This window comes from Rissa tridactyla, chromosome 3 (assembly GCF_028500815.1).
Source record: "Rissa tridactyla isolate bRisTri1 chromosome 3, bRisTri1.patW.cur.20221130, whole genome shotgun sequence".
Lineage (NCBI taxonomy): Eukaryota > Metazoa > Chordata > Aves > Charadriiformes > Laridae > Rissa > Rissa tridactyla.
The window spans coordinates 5,675,340-5,691,545 of NC_071468.1; the positions used below are offsets into that span (position 1 = coordinate 5,675,340).

Here is a 16,206-nt window from a genome sequence, read left to right on the forward strand (position 1 = left end):
TTATATGCCCCTGTGCAAGCCACAGAAAGTAGTATTTAATAGTTCCTATCAAGTTGTTTGCAATTATCCTGGCTCCTAACAAGGCCGATGAAAAGGATGTTCATACATAAGAGTACGTGTTAAGAACGTAAAAGAAACTGGGAGACTGCAAGGACAGGATTGCAGATGGTTATGCAAGAAAGAGGCAGTGTAGGATGCCAAACAGAGATCACAGAGCTGAGGTCGTGTCCTGTGAATTTAAAGGCTACGTACACAGGTACCACTGAGGTATCTCCGGGACATCCAGATTTCTGTCTGTTGTATTACAGGTGCTCTAGAGCCCACCGAGCAGTAAATCTAACACTTCAGGATGCACCTTGGTGCACACAGTGAAGCTGACTTCAGAATGCACTGTAAGTTCATCATACGCTTCCCTGATGCACTAAAGACTTTCTTCAAAGGGATCTACACTTATTTTAGAAGCATACAGATTTTCTAAATGTAAGGCAGTTTAATGGGATGTATTATATAAAAGTAGCCCCAGTCAGCCTGACAAACATCCAGAAATTCTGGAAAACTATAAAAGCAAAACCTCTCAAGTTCCATACAGACAACGCTTTCAAGCAGAACAAAAGGCAAAAAAAGAAAAAAAGACATGCCTGAAGAAGCCTGGACAATGGTAGGCCTGATGAGCTCAGCCTGGTAAGCCAGGGCTGCTGCTGGTGGCATTCAAGAAATCTCAATCTGGGAATTCTTGGCCTAAATTAAGGTCCCTGTTGGTTACGCAGATAAAAATTTTGACAGTAAGCAACAAAGGGAGTTTACTGCAGGGATGGCAATTCGTAGAGAAGAAATGCCACATCAAGCTCAACAAGTGTCAGGCATTTGTTCCATTTATTATTCCAATGAGCTACACAATAACAATTTTGAACTCCATTATCAACAAGCTGATTTTCTCAAGTTTCATTATAATGCATTTATTCAATGCATTGACAATGAAGCAGGGTCAGCTGTAAAACATCCCTTGAAAAAGCTATAAAATTAAGGCATCCACCGGAGCCTTCCACATACAAAATTCTGAAAACAAAAGTTGATTGGGACTTTCACTGAGAATTACGCTTTCACTAGGTGTTCTCTCTCTCATTTGAAGATTAAGTTAGTACCCATCATTCTCTGTGGTATCCTCTGGAAGATCAAATAGTTCCACAGGTCCTTTTTGTTCTTCCTCTTTCAATCTCTCTTTTCCAAACTCTGAAGGATAAATCTACAAATGCAACACAGAAGTAAATTTTTAGCTGTACCAACTAAGAAAAAAATATCTCACCAAGCCTTTTAGACTTTATCTTTTTTCTCTAAAATCAGTAAAGGGATCAATTCCATAAACTTTAATACCCTCTTAATTTTAATTTACGGAAAAGACAGTAGAATAAACAAACTGCCTGTTAGGAATGAGAATATTTTTGAGACAGATGAAGACCAAGAGCCCTGACTTCATTCATTTCACCGTGGCCCTTTTCAGAAAGGATTATTTGCCTAACATTTCTCTAACAATGCGGTCTCTCCCTACTAGCGCTTAGAGCCAACCTCATAAAAACGAGAAGTTAGTATCTTGGGGATTTAACTCCACCACACACATGCCCCTTGCTGAAAAGCAGCAGGTGTTTGTTTCTAACACAGCAAATTAAATTGCAACATAGTTTCACACTTATGTTAATATCTCTTTTGGTTCTTCTACAGAAATGTCTGTCTCTGTTCTTATTTTGTAGTCTTTTGGAATTTTTTTTTTTTTTTTCAGTAAAATCCAGTACTTCTTTTAGAAATCAGGTCTTACCTTAACTGAAAATATTGTTCCTCCTTTGGGTGTGAAAGAATTAAATAGAGCCAGCAAATCCTTAGCCTTCAATCTATCCCAATCCATATTACAAACTGCCAATCTACTTGTAATCTGAATAGAGAGAGGAAAAAAGAAAAAAAAAAGAAGGACATAAAAGTTCATAGGTTTAATTCCTGACTGCTACGGGGAATATGCAATTCCCTTGCAACTATCCTTGGCAAAAATCAAAGTCATCAACAAACTCTGTTGAAAAAATAAAAGAAGCATTTTCCTCAAGACTTTGTTCCACTTAAGGTCAGAAGCAGCAATCACCAGAGCAGATAAAAAGGACATAAATAGCGAAGCACCACAGAGTGGACTGCACCAGTCACAGATTTGTGCAAGTACTGTGATTTCTTGTTTACTAGTTGTGCTCAGTTTTGAAGTCCTAATTCACTGTCTAATGATTTCTTAAAGTACAAGTTAAAAAATTAAACTAAAAAAGTGAAAAGATCATTGATGAACAAAAGCAGCGCTATTTAAATTCTGCTTGTTCTTTCACTTACAGACAGCTTATTTATCTATAGGTAAGCGTCTACTTAAGAGGCAAAAGGAGACACTAGTGAAAACTGCAAGCCTCATTCTCTGCCAATTTCATCATCATGTGCACTCTCGAATCAAAAGGCTGAAAAACCTTTATGGAAAATACTTCCAAAAAACATTTCATAGATGAAGGTCTGTAATGAACTCACAACAGCGTACATTTCCGAGTTTGTCACGTAGCAACTTTTCCCATGCAGAAGTATTGTTACCTCATCTCCACGAGGGGCATCTTTATCCAGCTCGCGCCATGAATGCTCTATCTCTGGCTCCTTTGGAAATAGTTCATTTAAATCCTCATCATCATCTGAGCTCGTTTCAACGTTCCCAATGCCTCTAGCTAGATCGGGCCCACTATCGCTTTCTTCATCATCTTCTGAATCACTCTCATCTTCGCCTGTTTCCCCGTCATCTTCTGGCTCCTCTTCCTCGCCTGTTTCCCCATCATCTTCTGGCTCCTCTTCTTCCAATTCTGCACACTCAGAATCATCACTTGCAGAAATTTCTTCCTCTAATTGGCTTTTACTGATGTCATGTTGATCACAGGTGTCTGCATATACAGTCAGTGAAAGACAAACATCAGGTATCTATTTTTATGTTATAATTACATATGATCCTTCACAAATATGAAAAAACCCTCAGATTTACAGAACATCTGAAACAAAGAACGACGCAGGAACAAATTACATGAGGAAAGTGCAAAAAACATAAATCATCAGTATTGGGTTGTCTAATCTATTGCTCTTTAGGCCCAATTGTATTATCAACCTCAAACTCTGAGAACACGTTATTCTGTTATTCTATTTATATGTTTAGAATCAACAGGCAGAAATCAGATTTCAGTAATGTGGACTATAAGCATGCATAAGCACTATAAAGAAAATTTTTCTTCAAGTCACCTGTTCCCTCTAATGCCCTCATATTAATGGCTTGGCGCTGCCACCCTTACACTTTCAGTCAACAAATGCTGAAGCCTTCATGGTATCAGACCTTATATTTGATATTCAGTTTGATAAATAATGCATACGCTACCATATGTTTTACTTTTCTAACCACCCTACTAACAATTTCAGCTCCAACAATTAAAAGGACATGGATGCTCACAATCCTACTGAAGAATCAGCCCTGATTCCGTAAGAGCTGACCAACTCCAATTCTTCAGCAATGCTGAATCTGAGTCAGTCAGCTATTTTATGACCGATCTTGTGAAAGATTTTCCATGAATTAAATAAAAGCAACAACATCCAAGTAAACACACCAAGTTCTAGCTGTTATTTCAACAACTAACCTGATTCTTTTATTTTTCCTCCTGTGGAGCCATCCCTCCCGGGAGCTTTAGCTGATTTAGTACCACTTGGTTGTGAAGACTTTTGCTTGTTTTGAATTAAAATTGATCTTCCTCCTGATGCATCTTCTTGCTTGTTATTCTCTTTGTGTAAAAGGCCCTTGTTTCTCTGCGAGCGATCAATTTCCGTTGCAGTTTTCTTAGAGGCCTCTTTCAAGTTGAATTTAGATGTAGCTTTTTGTCCTTCATTTTTAAGGTCATCTAGTTTTGTCACCACTTCACACGTTTGGTCCACCTCTTGTTTGTTTATTTTGCTCTTGTCCCTAGGGACACCATCGGAAAGCAGTTTTGCAGAATCTGCTTGTCCTTTAGGTTTACCTTTTTTTTTCTTTTTTTTCTTTTCAGTATGCTCTTTACTATCACTTTCTGAAAGATCAGAGTCAGATTCTGACAGGGCATAAAATTTCCTGAGGTTCTCTGTAGAAGTATAGTTAACAGGGCGACCTCTTTTATCCACTGTATATTTCAGCTTAAACTTCTTGTCATGAAACATAGCTCGGAATCGTTTGTCAATCTTGACTTTACGTTCTTTTTCTGGCATCTCCCAAAATCTGGGATCCCTCGTAATGCGGCTAAACCGCCCATCGCTCAGTATTTCCTCTTGAGACGACATTTTTGATGCTGTTGAAGACTTGGCCATCTACAATATGGAAAAAGAACCAAAAAAACCCAGACTTCTGATTAAAAACCAACTGATTAACATAGACTGAGACAAATAATTGAGAAAAATTAAAGAATTACACAAAGCTAGATTTCTGACTTACACCTAAAAAGTTCTTTCCGAAAGCACATATGGCAATTTGAATGAGCTACAAATAATCCTATAGCTATCCCAGTCTTAACTATACATCTTAGCTTCCTACGATAAGCATATGCAGCTATAAAGACCACACCAGCTGCAGATACCGCCTTCAATGATCACATATCAACCCTGAGCAGAACTTTAAAGAGTTTCACCATCAGCCAGACCTCAGACCCACACTTCCCACAGAACTAGGGTATTTCACGTTTTAAAGCACCGCTTAGGAAGGAATTCAGCAAGGCCGCGAGCGTTCCGGCCGGCTCAGGCCAGCACTACCGGCAGCTCCACCACAGGCGGAGGCCAAGCGCGGCCCAGCCGCACCACAGCCTTCCCCGCTCCCGGAGGCGGACAAGGCCCTAGCGAGGAGCCCCGCCCGCAATATCCAGCCGCGCCGAGCCCACCGACCGTTAATGGCGACCACCTCCTCCGCACCGCCCGGCTGCGCTCCCTCACGCGGAGGCCCCACAACTGACTTCCGGCAGCGCGACGGCGGCCGCGGCAGGACAAACCGCTCCTGGCCAATCAGACGGCGCGGTCGGCGGAAGGTCGGGGGATTTCCCGCGCGTGCGCCGGGCGCGCGCCTGAGGCGATGGCGGCGGCCGTTGGGGCGGGAGCCCTGAGGGGACCTGTCCGCTCCCTCCTGCGGGCGGGCTGGGGCGGGGGGTGTCGTCGGTTCTGGGCCCCCTCAGGACGATCCCCAGCGGCCGACGCTTCGTCGGGCTCGGGTGCGCTGAGCCCCTTCGACCGGCGGCTGAAGCGGAAACAGAAGAACTGGGCAGCGCTGCAGGCCGAGCCCGCCAAGTGCGACTACCTGCGGGAGGAGGTGGGGGCGGTGGCTGGCGGCCCGGGGTGGGCCCCCTTGGCGAGGAGACTGTGGGGGAACCGCCGGCGGGGGAGGGGAGTGATGGCGATGCCCCGCGGCGCTGACCGGCGGGCTTTTCCCCTAGGTCGGCAGCAGGATGGCGGACAGGGTGTTTGACATCCCCAGGTAAGCCTCGCCGCGAGGGGGAGCGGGGCACCGCTCCCTATCCCACACGCTTCTCAGCGGCTTGCAGGGTCACGGGCAGGGGAGGCGACCCTCGGGAGGAAACGCTGGTTTGCGAGCGCCTTTCTCTGCGCTTTCCACTAGCGGTGACCACAGAAGGATGCTCGATGTGTTTAGTTCGAAAAGACTTTTAGAAACGAGCAGACAAAACTTAACATCATCTAAACCTTAAAGCAGCTTAAGTCTTAATTATGTTTTATGTTGCTAAACTTACCCTTTAGAACGTTTCCTATCGCTTTGGATGTTGGCTCTGGAAGAGGTTACATAGCTCAACATTTAACCAAGGTACTGGCTCTTTATACTTAAAAGTGTTTAAAATAAGCATGTATTTATTCCTGTGTTTTCAAATAGGGCTCTATTATAACTTAAAACAGTCCTCTGAATCTTAGTGAGGTGAATCTCTTTTCCTAATATCTGTAGCGACAGCCCAAAGACATGTGTTGTGCAGGCTGTTACTCCATGTTGTCCCTGAAGACTAGACACATAGTAGCACAAGGGAGGCTATCTGTTATGTCGCAGTTAACCTTCAGTCTTGAGTAGGGAGATGCATCTTTTTTGATCAGCCTTTGTTGGATGCACTTAGTTGTTAAAGACCAGTATCTTTATGGAGACTTCTAAACAGTGAACAATCTACCCTTCGTAAACCATGCCGTAAATAAAGGTACTTCATTGGCTGTTAATCCATGGTTTATAAGCTGACTGAACTTATACCTAAAAATGCAGAATGTGTTTTTTGTTACTGTTCCTACCTCAGCTGTTCTCCCTGGGAGCAATTACCAAGTATTATGCTGGGGGGAAAATGCTTTCTGCTTTATGTAAAGTTTTATCAAGCGTTAAGGAGATTGCGTCCAACTTAATATAAATGTGTGTAAGCATTCAAAAAAATGACTTAATGTTAACTTATAAAACAACTTAAATATTTGATAGACTTTTAAAATTTTATTTCAGGAAACAGTTGAAAAACTTATTCAAGTTGATATTGCAGAGAATGCTTTAGTAAGTAGCTTTCTGCATGCTAATGTGCTTCAATTCCATAATTGGAATTCCAGAGGAAGGCAACATTTCTGATGTTATTTTTCTTCTGACCCAACATTAGAAAAATACTGTAGAATCTGAAATCCCTACATTCAATGTCGTAGCTGATGAGGAATTCCTTCCTTTCAAAGAAGATACATTTGATCTTGTTCTTAGCAGCTTAAGGTATGCATTAATTGTTTACTTACTTTTTATTTTTTCGTTAAAAATGTTAAATAATGTTACTTGAGAGTAACTTTAAGGAGAAAAAAGAGAGAAAGATAAATAATCCATTAAACAGCAGTAAGTCATGTACTTGCTTATTTAGTATGAGTATACGCGGGGAAAAACTGCTGTTCTGATGGTTCTTATGTTTTGTTTGTTTTTCTTCAAAACACATGTAGCTTCTCTCTTTCCTGCAGTTTGACTAACTAGTTTCCAGGACTTGCATCTTCTCAGCTTCAAAAAAAACCCCACCAAACTCAAAAACCTATTTATATAAACTCTAATTTTTATTTGGTATCACTTTTAGGCAAGCATTTCAGGACTCTCGCAGCTTGAGAAATTAGTTTGTTGCTTTGGCTTCTGAAACATACTTGGATGATGTAACAGTTATTTGCATTCCCTAAATTTTACCTAATGTGCAATTATAAAATGTGCACTTCTGTTATTTCAGTTTACATTGGGTGAATGACCTTCCTAGAGCTTTTAGAGAGGTAAGAAACCGTTTTTTAATACTAAAAGTCAACACTTGCCATTACTTGTATTCAGAGTGCTCTACATTTCCAGGTCTTCTTTAAATAGGAGGCACAGAACTTGTTCATGTTGCACACAAGTATTTTTGGAAGTTCGAGGAGCATCAGTTGATATTTCTACTAATTTACTGTCTCAAATAAATTTGGAATAAATGATTGTGAAACATGTTTGTATAATATTTTATAGTCTCAACAGCTGAGATCAAGGTAATTAATGTAAACTGAGGCAATGGTATTGATTTTTATTGTGTGTTAGCTCTTCCTGCTTCTAGTACAAGAATTTTCTAAATCTCCAGAACTGGTTTATGGAACATGCGTTATTTTTGTGTCTCGGCTATTTATTTTGAAATGCAACTTTAATCAGGTAAAGGCTTTGTGGTTTTTGAAATGAAGCAAATGCTTGTTGAGGACAGAAAACTGAAACTGTTACTGGAAAAATCTGATTTTGGATTATTTCAGGTTCTTCCTGCAGGTGAAAGCTTTCTTCAAATCAGCTAACTTTGGAGCAAGAGCAAGGGATATTTTAACCAGTTTGCTGTTTTTTCATTTATTTCAAATTGGTCAGTCATTACAGTGCAATTCTATCACCTTTTGGTATGAATAGGAGTATGCTGCTGTTATGGAAATAATAATAGAAATCAGAATGCCTTCAGTGCTTAAAAAAAAAAATCTTGGAAAGAAATATATCATTTTCTCTAGAATTTAAGTGGTTTATGGAGTGTCGAATATTTTTACTGCCACAGTAAAAATAACTGAGGCATTATAATGACCCACAAAGGGGAGGGGACTGGGGTTCTTGGCCAGCTTTCATTGTGAATATTCATTTCCTACTTTGGGACCACTGGCTTTAATGGAACTGCCTTCAACTGCTTAAATTTCAATTAAAGGCTTCTTTATTAGCATAGAAAAAGGTAGCTTGATTAATAATTTAAAAACACTTTAAAAGAATTTTGTTTCAAATCAGTAAGGTAAGCAGTTTGAAGCTTTTGCTGTCTTATTAGCCTGATCATGGAATATGACTCTTTTGGGTATCTAAACCAGAAATCATTGCCAATTTTTAAGGAAAAAAGAAAGCCTGCGTTTATTGGCCTCCTCAGTAGGAAGGAGGCTAGGACTTACTAGACAAGCAAGCAGTTTGTCAGCCTTGGTCTTTGAGTCATGGTATCACTCTTCTGTCTAGTAAAAAATAAGTGGGGGTAGGCCTAATAAGAATTGCATTACTCTGTTGTGCGTTAAGTGCAAAGATCACTACTGGAAGCAAAGGCTTCCATTTCTCTTAAATCAAGCCATTAAAAAGTATTTTTGCTGCCCTCATCCGAGAAAGTAAAAGTAAGCAGAAGCTATCTTAATCTACCTTATTTTCATCAGTAAAGTAATTGAGGATATTGTTTTAGGAGTATCCCATTGAAAATAGTTTTACCCAAAATTCCACAGTGTACGTTGTGTTTCTTGACTGTAAGTGTAATTTCTGGGGATTCACACTTTCTTCAGAACAAATAGTCTCTTTTCAAACAGATTATTTATCTTGCAGTGTTACCAAAAGCTGTGGCGCAGCTTGCCTTGTGGAATACAGTCAATATTAAAAATCTGCTACAACTATTACAATGATTGCTTTGCATTAAAAAGAAAAAAAGTCCTAAGAACTTCTTAGTTACATAGGCTTAATAACAAAAAACTTTACTTTTTTTTTCTGTGTTGTAGATTCACCGAGTTCTTAAGCCAGATGGAGTATTCATTGGTGCAATGTTTGGGGGAGACACTCTGTATGAGCTTCGCTGCTCTTTGCAGCTAGCGGAATTGGAGAGAGAAGGGGGATTTTCTCCTCACGTATCACCATTCACTGCTGTCTCTGATTTGGGACATCTGCTGTCGAGAGCTGGCTTTAACACCCTGACTGTGGTAATTATAAATAAGAGAACAATAAGATAGAACAATCCAGCACATCAGAGCTGCTGGTATATAAAAAAATACTATTTATGAATGCGTTAGTAATGTAGTGCTTCCTTCTACATGTCATGCGCCTTGCTGAGTAAGTTTCTGAAAGAGCATGGACTGCCTCTGTTCTTGGCTTTGCTGTGATTAATGAAACCAACTGAAGTGTGTCTTTGGCTACTGGCCCGGTAGAATTTGGACGGTCTTCTTAGTGAAATGTCAGAGAATGTTAGACCTGCTTGAAAAAACTTTAGACACTCTTGCCGTTTCTTCTAAACGAAGAAGAAAATAATGGCATTTCAATTAAAATTTGATTGCATTTGAGCTACTAAACGAAACTTGTAAGAAGTGTTAAGACAGTATATTCTTCTGAGAAATACGCAGTTTGAACAGAAGTGGCAGATGAATTGTCTGTTAGCAGCTCTGGAGGCTACCGTGATGTTACTGTTTTAGCTTGATATGCTCTAAATATAAGCTTCTTAATTCTTTTAGGATACTGATGAAATTCAGGTCAACTACCCAGGGTTGTTTGAGGTTATGGAAGACTTGCAAGGCAAGTATGTACTTTGTGGAAACATTTTGTATATCAGTGGTGCAGGCACAGAAGAGTTTCACTGTGTGTTTCTTAACTTGGAATCATAGAATAGCTAGGGTTGGAAGGGACCTTTAAAGGTCATCTAGTCCAACCCCCCTGCAGTAAGCAGGGACATCTTCAACTCCATCAGGTTGCTCAGAGCCCCATCCAACCTGACCTTGAATGTTTCCGGGGTGGGACATTTACCACCTCTCTGGGCGACCTGGGCCAGTGTTTCACCACCTTCATTGTAAAAAATTTCTTCCTGAAATATAAATAAATAAAGCTTATTGTAACAGTGGAAGGATTACGTTTTTCCTGATCTCTAGTGATTCAGGAGATCATACCTGTCAGCAGATTTGTGTTGAGAAGCAGAAGTCAAAGATTTGCTACTTTCTGGCCTGCTATGAATTTTCTGCTTCCCATGTGTTCCTATTTTTTGTGAGCCTGTTCAGTGTAAGCCTCTGAAAAGCCCCGAAAGGGAGACAGAAGCATATATCCCACATACTAACTTTTTCCTGTGAGCCTTCCTAAGTATCAAGACATTGAGGAAACTGATTTGGAATGAGAATAAATAGACCCTCAAATTGAAGTCTGCTGAGGAATGCAAAAAACAATTGAGATACTTAACAATTGATTTAGTATTTTGATTGCATTTGTCATGGATTGTAAAGTAGTTATTTGTGTGCAGTCAGCTGTTACTTACAGAGCAATTCAGGGCATCTTCTTACTCTGGATCAGCTGCTGAATGAAAATACAACTTTCATTCTCTGCAGAAAGTGATTAAAGATATTAGAATTGTGGTTATTTTATTTCTTATTAAAAATCTCTTGGGATAGTGATTTTGATGCTTATCTGGTTACAAAACCCAAACATATGAGTGGTGTGTCTGAATAAACAATGTACTCATGCTTAAAATAAATTATACTAGAAAACCTGTATGTTTGAAGACTCGGGCTGAAGAAGTAATAAGTTGAAATCATTCCTAGCGATACAAACTGTAAATTGCAAAGCAGTTGCGTTAAAAGGCTTAGACTCTTCTAGGTAAGAAATTCACCTCATTATTTGTGGTATGTTGTCCTCTGTTACAGTGAGATTCAGAAGATTCTATACTTACTCTGGTTTAAGAAAAATCTGTCATTAGTGCATGACACTTAACTCATGGCGTATGCTATATCTTCTTTTTCTTAAAGCTAAAACATATTTTTAGGTATGGGGGAGAGTAATTGCTCTTGGAATAGAAAACCTCTACTACACAGGGAGACAATGTTGGCAGCTGCTGCAATATACCAAGGTAAGTATTTGAGGTGTAATGAGTTAATCTGAAATGACTTTAAGGAAATGTTTTCTATGTCTTTTTCTCTGATCTCTGTGTTTAAAAAAAAAAAAAAAAAGGAATAAACCAAAATGCCATTATTGTGCAGATATTTTTAACCTTAATTTATAATGATAGGGTTTGAACTATTTTGATGCACCGGTATGAGATATTTTTATTGTCCCAAATCTTTCACCAAGAGTCGTTATGATGAATATGTCATACTTAGCTGTAATGTTCTGAGCACTAAGTATTTCTTAGAACTGATGTTCTATGTACCTCTTGCTTTTTTTCTCCTCTCTCTTCCTGCCCTGCCAGAAATGTACGGAAATAGCGATGGCTCAGTACCTGCCACGTTTCAGATCTACTACATGATTGGATGGAAATTCCATGAATCACAGGTAATGTGAAGCTGAACTATTTTCTGTTTGAAGGTACTTTTAAAATTACTGATGTTTTTAAAAGCTTTTTACAAAATATTTTAAGTTAAAATTAGCCCTATTTTTTTTTTCTTCGTTTTCTCTTAGGCAAGACCAGCCCAGAGAGGTTCTGCAACAGTTTCACTTGGAGATCTGGCAAAAATAGATGGACTTCTTTCAAGAGGAAAAAAATAGTTCTTCAGAAATAATAGTTGTCTTGAAGCTGCCATAAAGCTTCTCATTGCAGATAGTCTTCACTTGCCCTTATTTTGTGATGACATTCTGAAGTGATAATAATCTTCATGCAAGAGGATTTTGTTTTCTTTTTTACTGCCTGTGCTATATCAGCTGTGTAAAATGCTGGGGTTTTTTTGTTTCTAGAGAAATATGTCAGCAGTATTCTAAGTGAATATATGCTTTCCCAACTTTTGATTAAATTGCTATTCTCAAATGTAATGCCTCTTCCAATATTTCAGTATCACAGACCGCTCCAGGTATGATTTGCAGGTGTTGAGTGTGTATATCACCCTGCGTTGCTTTTGAATTATTCCTTAAGGGTGGTAGATCGTAGTAAAGAATAGTACTTGGTGGCAAGTGTGTTATAAGACATACTGTAAGAGAAAATATCAGCAAATACACAGATCTAACTTAGTATGTTTTTGTGGGTTGCAATGTTGGCTGCTTTGTTGTAGCTTTAACAGAATGTACGTATCGTGATTTGACTTAATTTACTGAAAGAAGCAGCAAGCAGAAGAATCACCTAGTACTTGGGTGAATACGTTTCAAATTAACTAGTTAGCTTAGAATTGGCATTCTTTGGAGTTGGTACTCTTTTGGAGTTACAAAAGAGTTCCAAGGCATTTTTTAACCTGTTTTTTTTAATAGCATTTAAAACATCAAAACTATTAAAATAACACTTGTGCATTACTTTCTATGTTTCTACCATCAGAGTCTGAAAAGCATGAAGTATACTTTTTTTTCTCCTTAGCTGTGCCATGGAGCTATGACTTTTCCTGTATCTAACTGCATTACCAGAAATTGATAGTTACAAATATGGCCCATTAACCTGAGGTGTTTAGAAAAAATAATCTACCCAGTGATTTCACTTGATAGAGAACGGTAGAGAGGAAAAGCATGAAGAATATATAGTCAGGTTTACTGCTCAATCAGTTTTGTCATTGTACCTAGGTGTTGTATCAATGCTGGTGAAAGGAAAGCTGCTTTAGGCTTGTTGTAAGAAGATTATCCAGCAGGTGGAGTTTGACAGAATGGTGAGGCACAGACCAAATAGGCAAGGTAGGAAGAAGCCTTTGTATTCTGTCAGGGATTATTGAATTATGATTCTAAAATAAATACAGATATTAAGGTTACCTCCTAGTGCTTAACCAATAGTCAATTTTCAACATAACAGAAATGCTGTGTAAAAAGAAACTATTCATCCAGTATTCAGCTGACTAGAAGATCAACTTAAGGGTCTAATTTTGGGGTTTATTGAGTTTACCAGGCTTTGATTTAAATGAGAAATGGGCAGAGGATGTACAAAACATCCTGATAAGGGGGGAAGGAATCTTCTGTCCTGCATTTGCTTACAAGCCTAATGTATTATTAATTCAAGGAAAATTAGTTCATCTTTCATTTTCCTTGGAAAAGAAGAGGAACCCTCCTGGAAAAAGGGGGAGAGGCTATAAGTGGCCTGAAAACCTTTATAACCCTTGACATTAAATTTAAAAGAAGAGCTTGTCTCTCTGAAAGCCTTCAATTTTTTCATAGTACATCAGTGGACTTAATGCAAGTCGCTGCATGTCTTTACAAGTCTTCTCCACCTTTGATAAAATTTACTTATTTAAAGGGGAAACTCTCTCCTTTCCCAAATGTAGGTTTCTATGAAGTTATGTGTCAAATGAGTGTGTAACAATGCATTTTTGCTTTAGTAGGTTGATTTCCAGTTACTTGAGCTGGTCGTTGTGACTCAGATGTGTTAAGGGAATGAGGAGGTGGAATGTGCTGGGTAAATGTTAATTGGAGAAGTGCTCCTACTGTGCTTGTTTCAAGCACTCAAGTTACGGAGAAAAGGATGAATTTTCAGTTCTTTGATTCCCTATTCCACGGATGGAGTATGTAAACAGTGAAGTAGGTAAGGATTTTGCTGTTAATGGGGGAAGGTACCTTCTGGACAGGGAGAAATGGAAGACTAGTTTTCTTCCTAGCACTTGGAAGAAAAAAAAGTATAGATTTTCAGTTAACTTGGAAAAGGGCTGGGGAGTAACAGAAATGGGGAGTAAATATGGCATTGGAGCAGTGTTGGTTGGAATTAGGGGGCATGCAACTGATGGGAAAAGGATTCATTTCCCTCGCTGACTACATTTGAGTAACTGCCTTTTCTGTGTGTTTGTAACTGCATTTTTTTTTCTGTAGTATTTGTTCTTGGAATTCTAGGTCACTCTGGTTTCCTCTAGCCACTTTCTTTGTATTGCACTTGTATGAATAGATTTGAAAAAAGTTAGTTTACTATGAACAGATGTTTTTGTCACATAAGACCGTGTTATATATTTTGCTTGTCTTTTTAGCATTAAGTGTTCATGGCTTTCTGAAATTGTAACGAAGAATGTGGTTGCCAGTTGCTAGTTTAGAACTCTTAAGTGCATGTTAAAAATCAGCTTTTGCAGGGTAAGTGACTTTTTAAAAGTAGTTGCTAAGGTGACATAATGTCTCTTGTAAGCTTAGTTTAAAAAATCCTGATGCATAATACGGAATGCTTTAATCTTGAATACAGAAGAAAGAGAATTCTGGGAGATAATTATTTGGACTAATCAGAAGTCAGGAGCCCATAAATAACAAAACCCCAAATTTTAGAAGCAGCTTATGTGTACTTGATGAACATCAGTATTTTTGAGCCTTCAAAAGGTTCTGAGGGTCCGAGTGACGAATCAATGAGTGTGCTTGTTCAGTGTGTTTGATTATAAGATCTGTCAATGTAGAGTTTTATGCAAAGAGTTTTTACTTAGGATATAGGGATAATAATGAGGCCCTACATTTTGGAACCCAAGCATTAGATTTTGCAGTTTCTATACTTTCAAAAGACTGAGAATTTATGAAGTTAAAATGGGGAAAGGATTCTTGATTACCTCTAATGTATAAAAATGTCATCAGCGGAAGTTCAGAAGTGAACCATACAAAATTAAATTTAAGTGTGTTGTTTTACTCTGCTTAAGGAAGATAAATATGAATCACACTTTTCTCAGTGTTGTCTTCAAGTGAACTAAAACTAAAATTTGTCAGTTGCAGGGGAGAGAAACACACCAGTCTTTCATATGGTGTTTATTTGGAATTTCATGATGCAAAGATCTGATCTAGTCAGTTAAATTCACTAGACATCTTGTTCAAGAGGCCACATAAGGAAAGCTAGGATATGTGTTAAACCTTTTAAATTTTCATTTGTCTAACCCAAGACCTTAATATCCGCTTTCGAAAGATGATCTGTTTTGAAGCCATTATTTTGGGGGAGTACGGATATTGTAGTAGGTTGATTGGAATCAGTCTGAGTACTGAAGCAAATGTGACCTGTATAGCTGGTTGGTTGATTTCCTGAATGTCTTACTTACTCTCAGGTGAAGGAAAAGGAAAAAGAGAATTAAAAAAAGAAAAACCTGAGACAGTTAAGTTTTAGCTGAAGGCTGCATATCAGTATGAAATAGAAAACACTGAAGAGAGTGGATGTGCTTGTTGTAGGGGAAAACAACTCTTGGCTTAAATCAAGTTAGAATTAAAGTGGTTTGTTGACTCGTTAATAGCTTGTAATTAACTGTTATCCATGAACTATACATGCAGGATTAATAGCAGCAATATAACAGATAAATGACTGTCCTAGACCCTTGCAAAACCTTAGTAAACACCTTCAGACATCTAAATGCTCTTCTGCATCAATTTCCCGACAAGTTTGCGGTTACGTGCTCACCTCTATCCTTTAACAGGTGGTTTGGGTTATAAGAGCCCACCCTTCGAGGAGTACGTTACCCTATTTACGTGTGTCTCCTTTGGAGACATGGGTGCTGTAGCTGCATGCGTACCTGTGCTGTTCCCTATGCTCCACTAATCCACCCGCCTGCTGGGATAGCACCCCACAAGGTGCTGTGCAGACACCCCAGGAGTGGTCACTGCTGCTTGTCCCCTGTACTGTCAGCCCGCTGGCCAGAATACAGGCTGCTGCTGGGGAGGGTACTCCCTCAGGCCTCAGCAGCTCGAGATGCCAGGAGGGCATCTTTTCGGTGTCAGACCAGGTTTTGACAGCTTCTCTCTTCTCACTCTTAGGAATTTTAGTGCTTTTTATACTTGATCTTAAGCTGACTCTTTCCCTCCCCTGCCCTGCCTGCTGCCCCCCGGCCCCCGCCAAGGTCTCTTGGTAGTTGCCTGGTTAGCGTTCAATGCGGCTGATGGTTGTCTTCACTTACAGCCTTACCAGATTTTGAGCCAACACCTTCTCAGTTTTGTATATTCTGTTCAGACACATTGCACTTGTATTTCTATCTGAGCAGCTGATGTTGTCCACACTCTTTTGCCAAGAGGTGGCTATGTAGATGTCCCCCATCATTTGGAGCTGTGTCTTGGGGTACAAG

At 39.3% G+C, this 16,206-nt stretch overlaps 2 protein-coding genes across 11 annotated transcripts in view; one reads left to right on the top strand and one right to left on the bottom strand.

Moving 5' to 3' along the window:
• Positions 1 to 5,023, bottom strand: part of ESF1 (ESF1 nucleolar pre-rRNA processing protein homolog) — a 31,914-nt gene extending 26,891 nt beyond the window's left edge. Inside the window, exons 1-5 of the mRNA XM_054195550.1 lie at positions 4,945 to 5,023; positions 3,681 to 4,377; positions 2,605 to 2,942; positions 1,811 to 1,924; positions 1,143 to 1,243 (exon numbers count right to left, since the gene is read on the bottom strand). Coding sequence (XP_054051525.1) covers positions 1,143 to 1,243; positions 1,811 to 1,924; positions 2,605 to 2,942; positions 3,681 to 4,377 — 1,250 coding nt within the window. The 5' untranslated portion in view covers positions 4,945 to 5,023. The remainder of the gene's footprint in view (positions 1 to 1,142; positions 1,244 to 1,810; positions 1,925 to 2,604; positions 2,943 to 3,680; positions 4,378 to 4,944) is intronic.
• Positions 5,024 to 5,096: 73 nt separating this feature from the next.
• Positions 5,097 to 12,049, top strand: NDUFAF5 (NADH:ubiquinone oxidoreductase complex assembly factor 5). Of its 10 annotated transcripts, none has more exons than XR_008465503.1 (10): positions 5,097 to 5,362; positions 5,487 to 5,527; positions 5,806 to 5,869; positions 6,533 to 6,580; positions 6,681 to 6,784; positions 7,275 to 7,314; positions 9,055 to 9,252; positions 9,778 to 9,842; positions 11,070 to 11,153; positions 11,493 to 11,575. XR_008465503.1 is itself a non-coding variant. In XM_054195695.1 (10 exons), exons 1-10 carry the CDS (start codon positions 5,129 to 5,131, stop codon positions 11,786 to 11,788), a joined length of 996 nt encoding a protein of 331 aa, XP_054051670.1. In that variant the 5' UTR covers positions 5,101 to 5,128; the 3' UTR covers positions 11,789 to 12,049. The 10 variants fall into 10 exon arrangements, 7 of the variants coding, with proteins under 7 accessions (XP_054051670.1, XP_054051671.1, XP_054051674.1 ...); XR_008465504.1 differs by having other exon boundaries at positions 9,778 to 9,838; positions 11,053 to 11,153; positions 11,493 to 11,557; XR_008465505.1 differs by having other exon boundaries at positions 11,053 to 11,153; positions 11,493 to 11,512.
• Positions 12,050 to 16,206: the final 4,157 nt, after the last annotated feature.

Excerpts from the sequence above, each read along its gene's own strand:
- NDUFAF5 (XM_054195695.1), top strand. The coding sequence starts at position 5,129 with ATGGCGGCGGCCGTTGGGGCGGGAGCCCTGAGGGGACCTGTCCGCTCC. Across the intron at positions 6,785-7,274 it reads CTTGTTCTTAGCAGCTTAAG|TTTACATTGGGTGAATGACC; the intron begins GTATGCATTAAT and ends CTGTTATTTCAG. Across the intron at positions 9,253-9,777 it reads GCTTTAACACCCTGACTGTG|GATACTGATGAAATTCAGGT; the intron begins GTAATTATAAAT and ends TAATTCTTTTAG.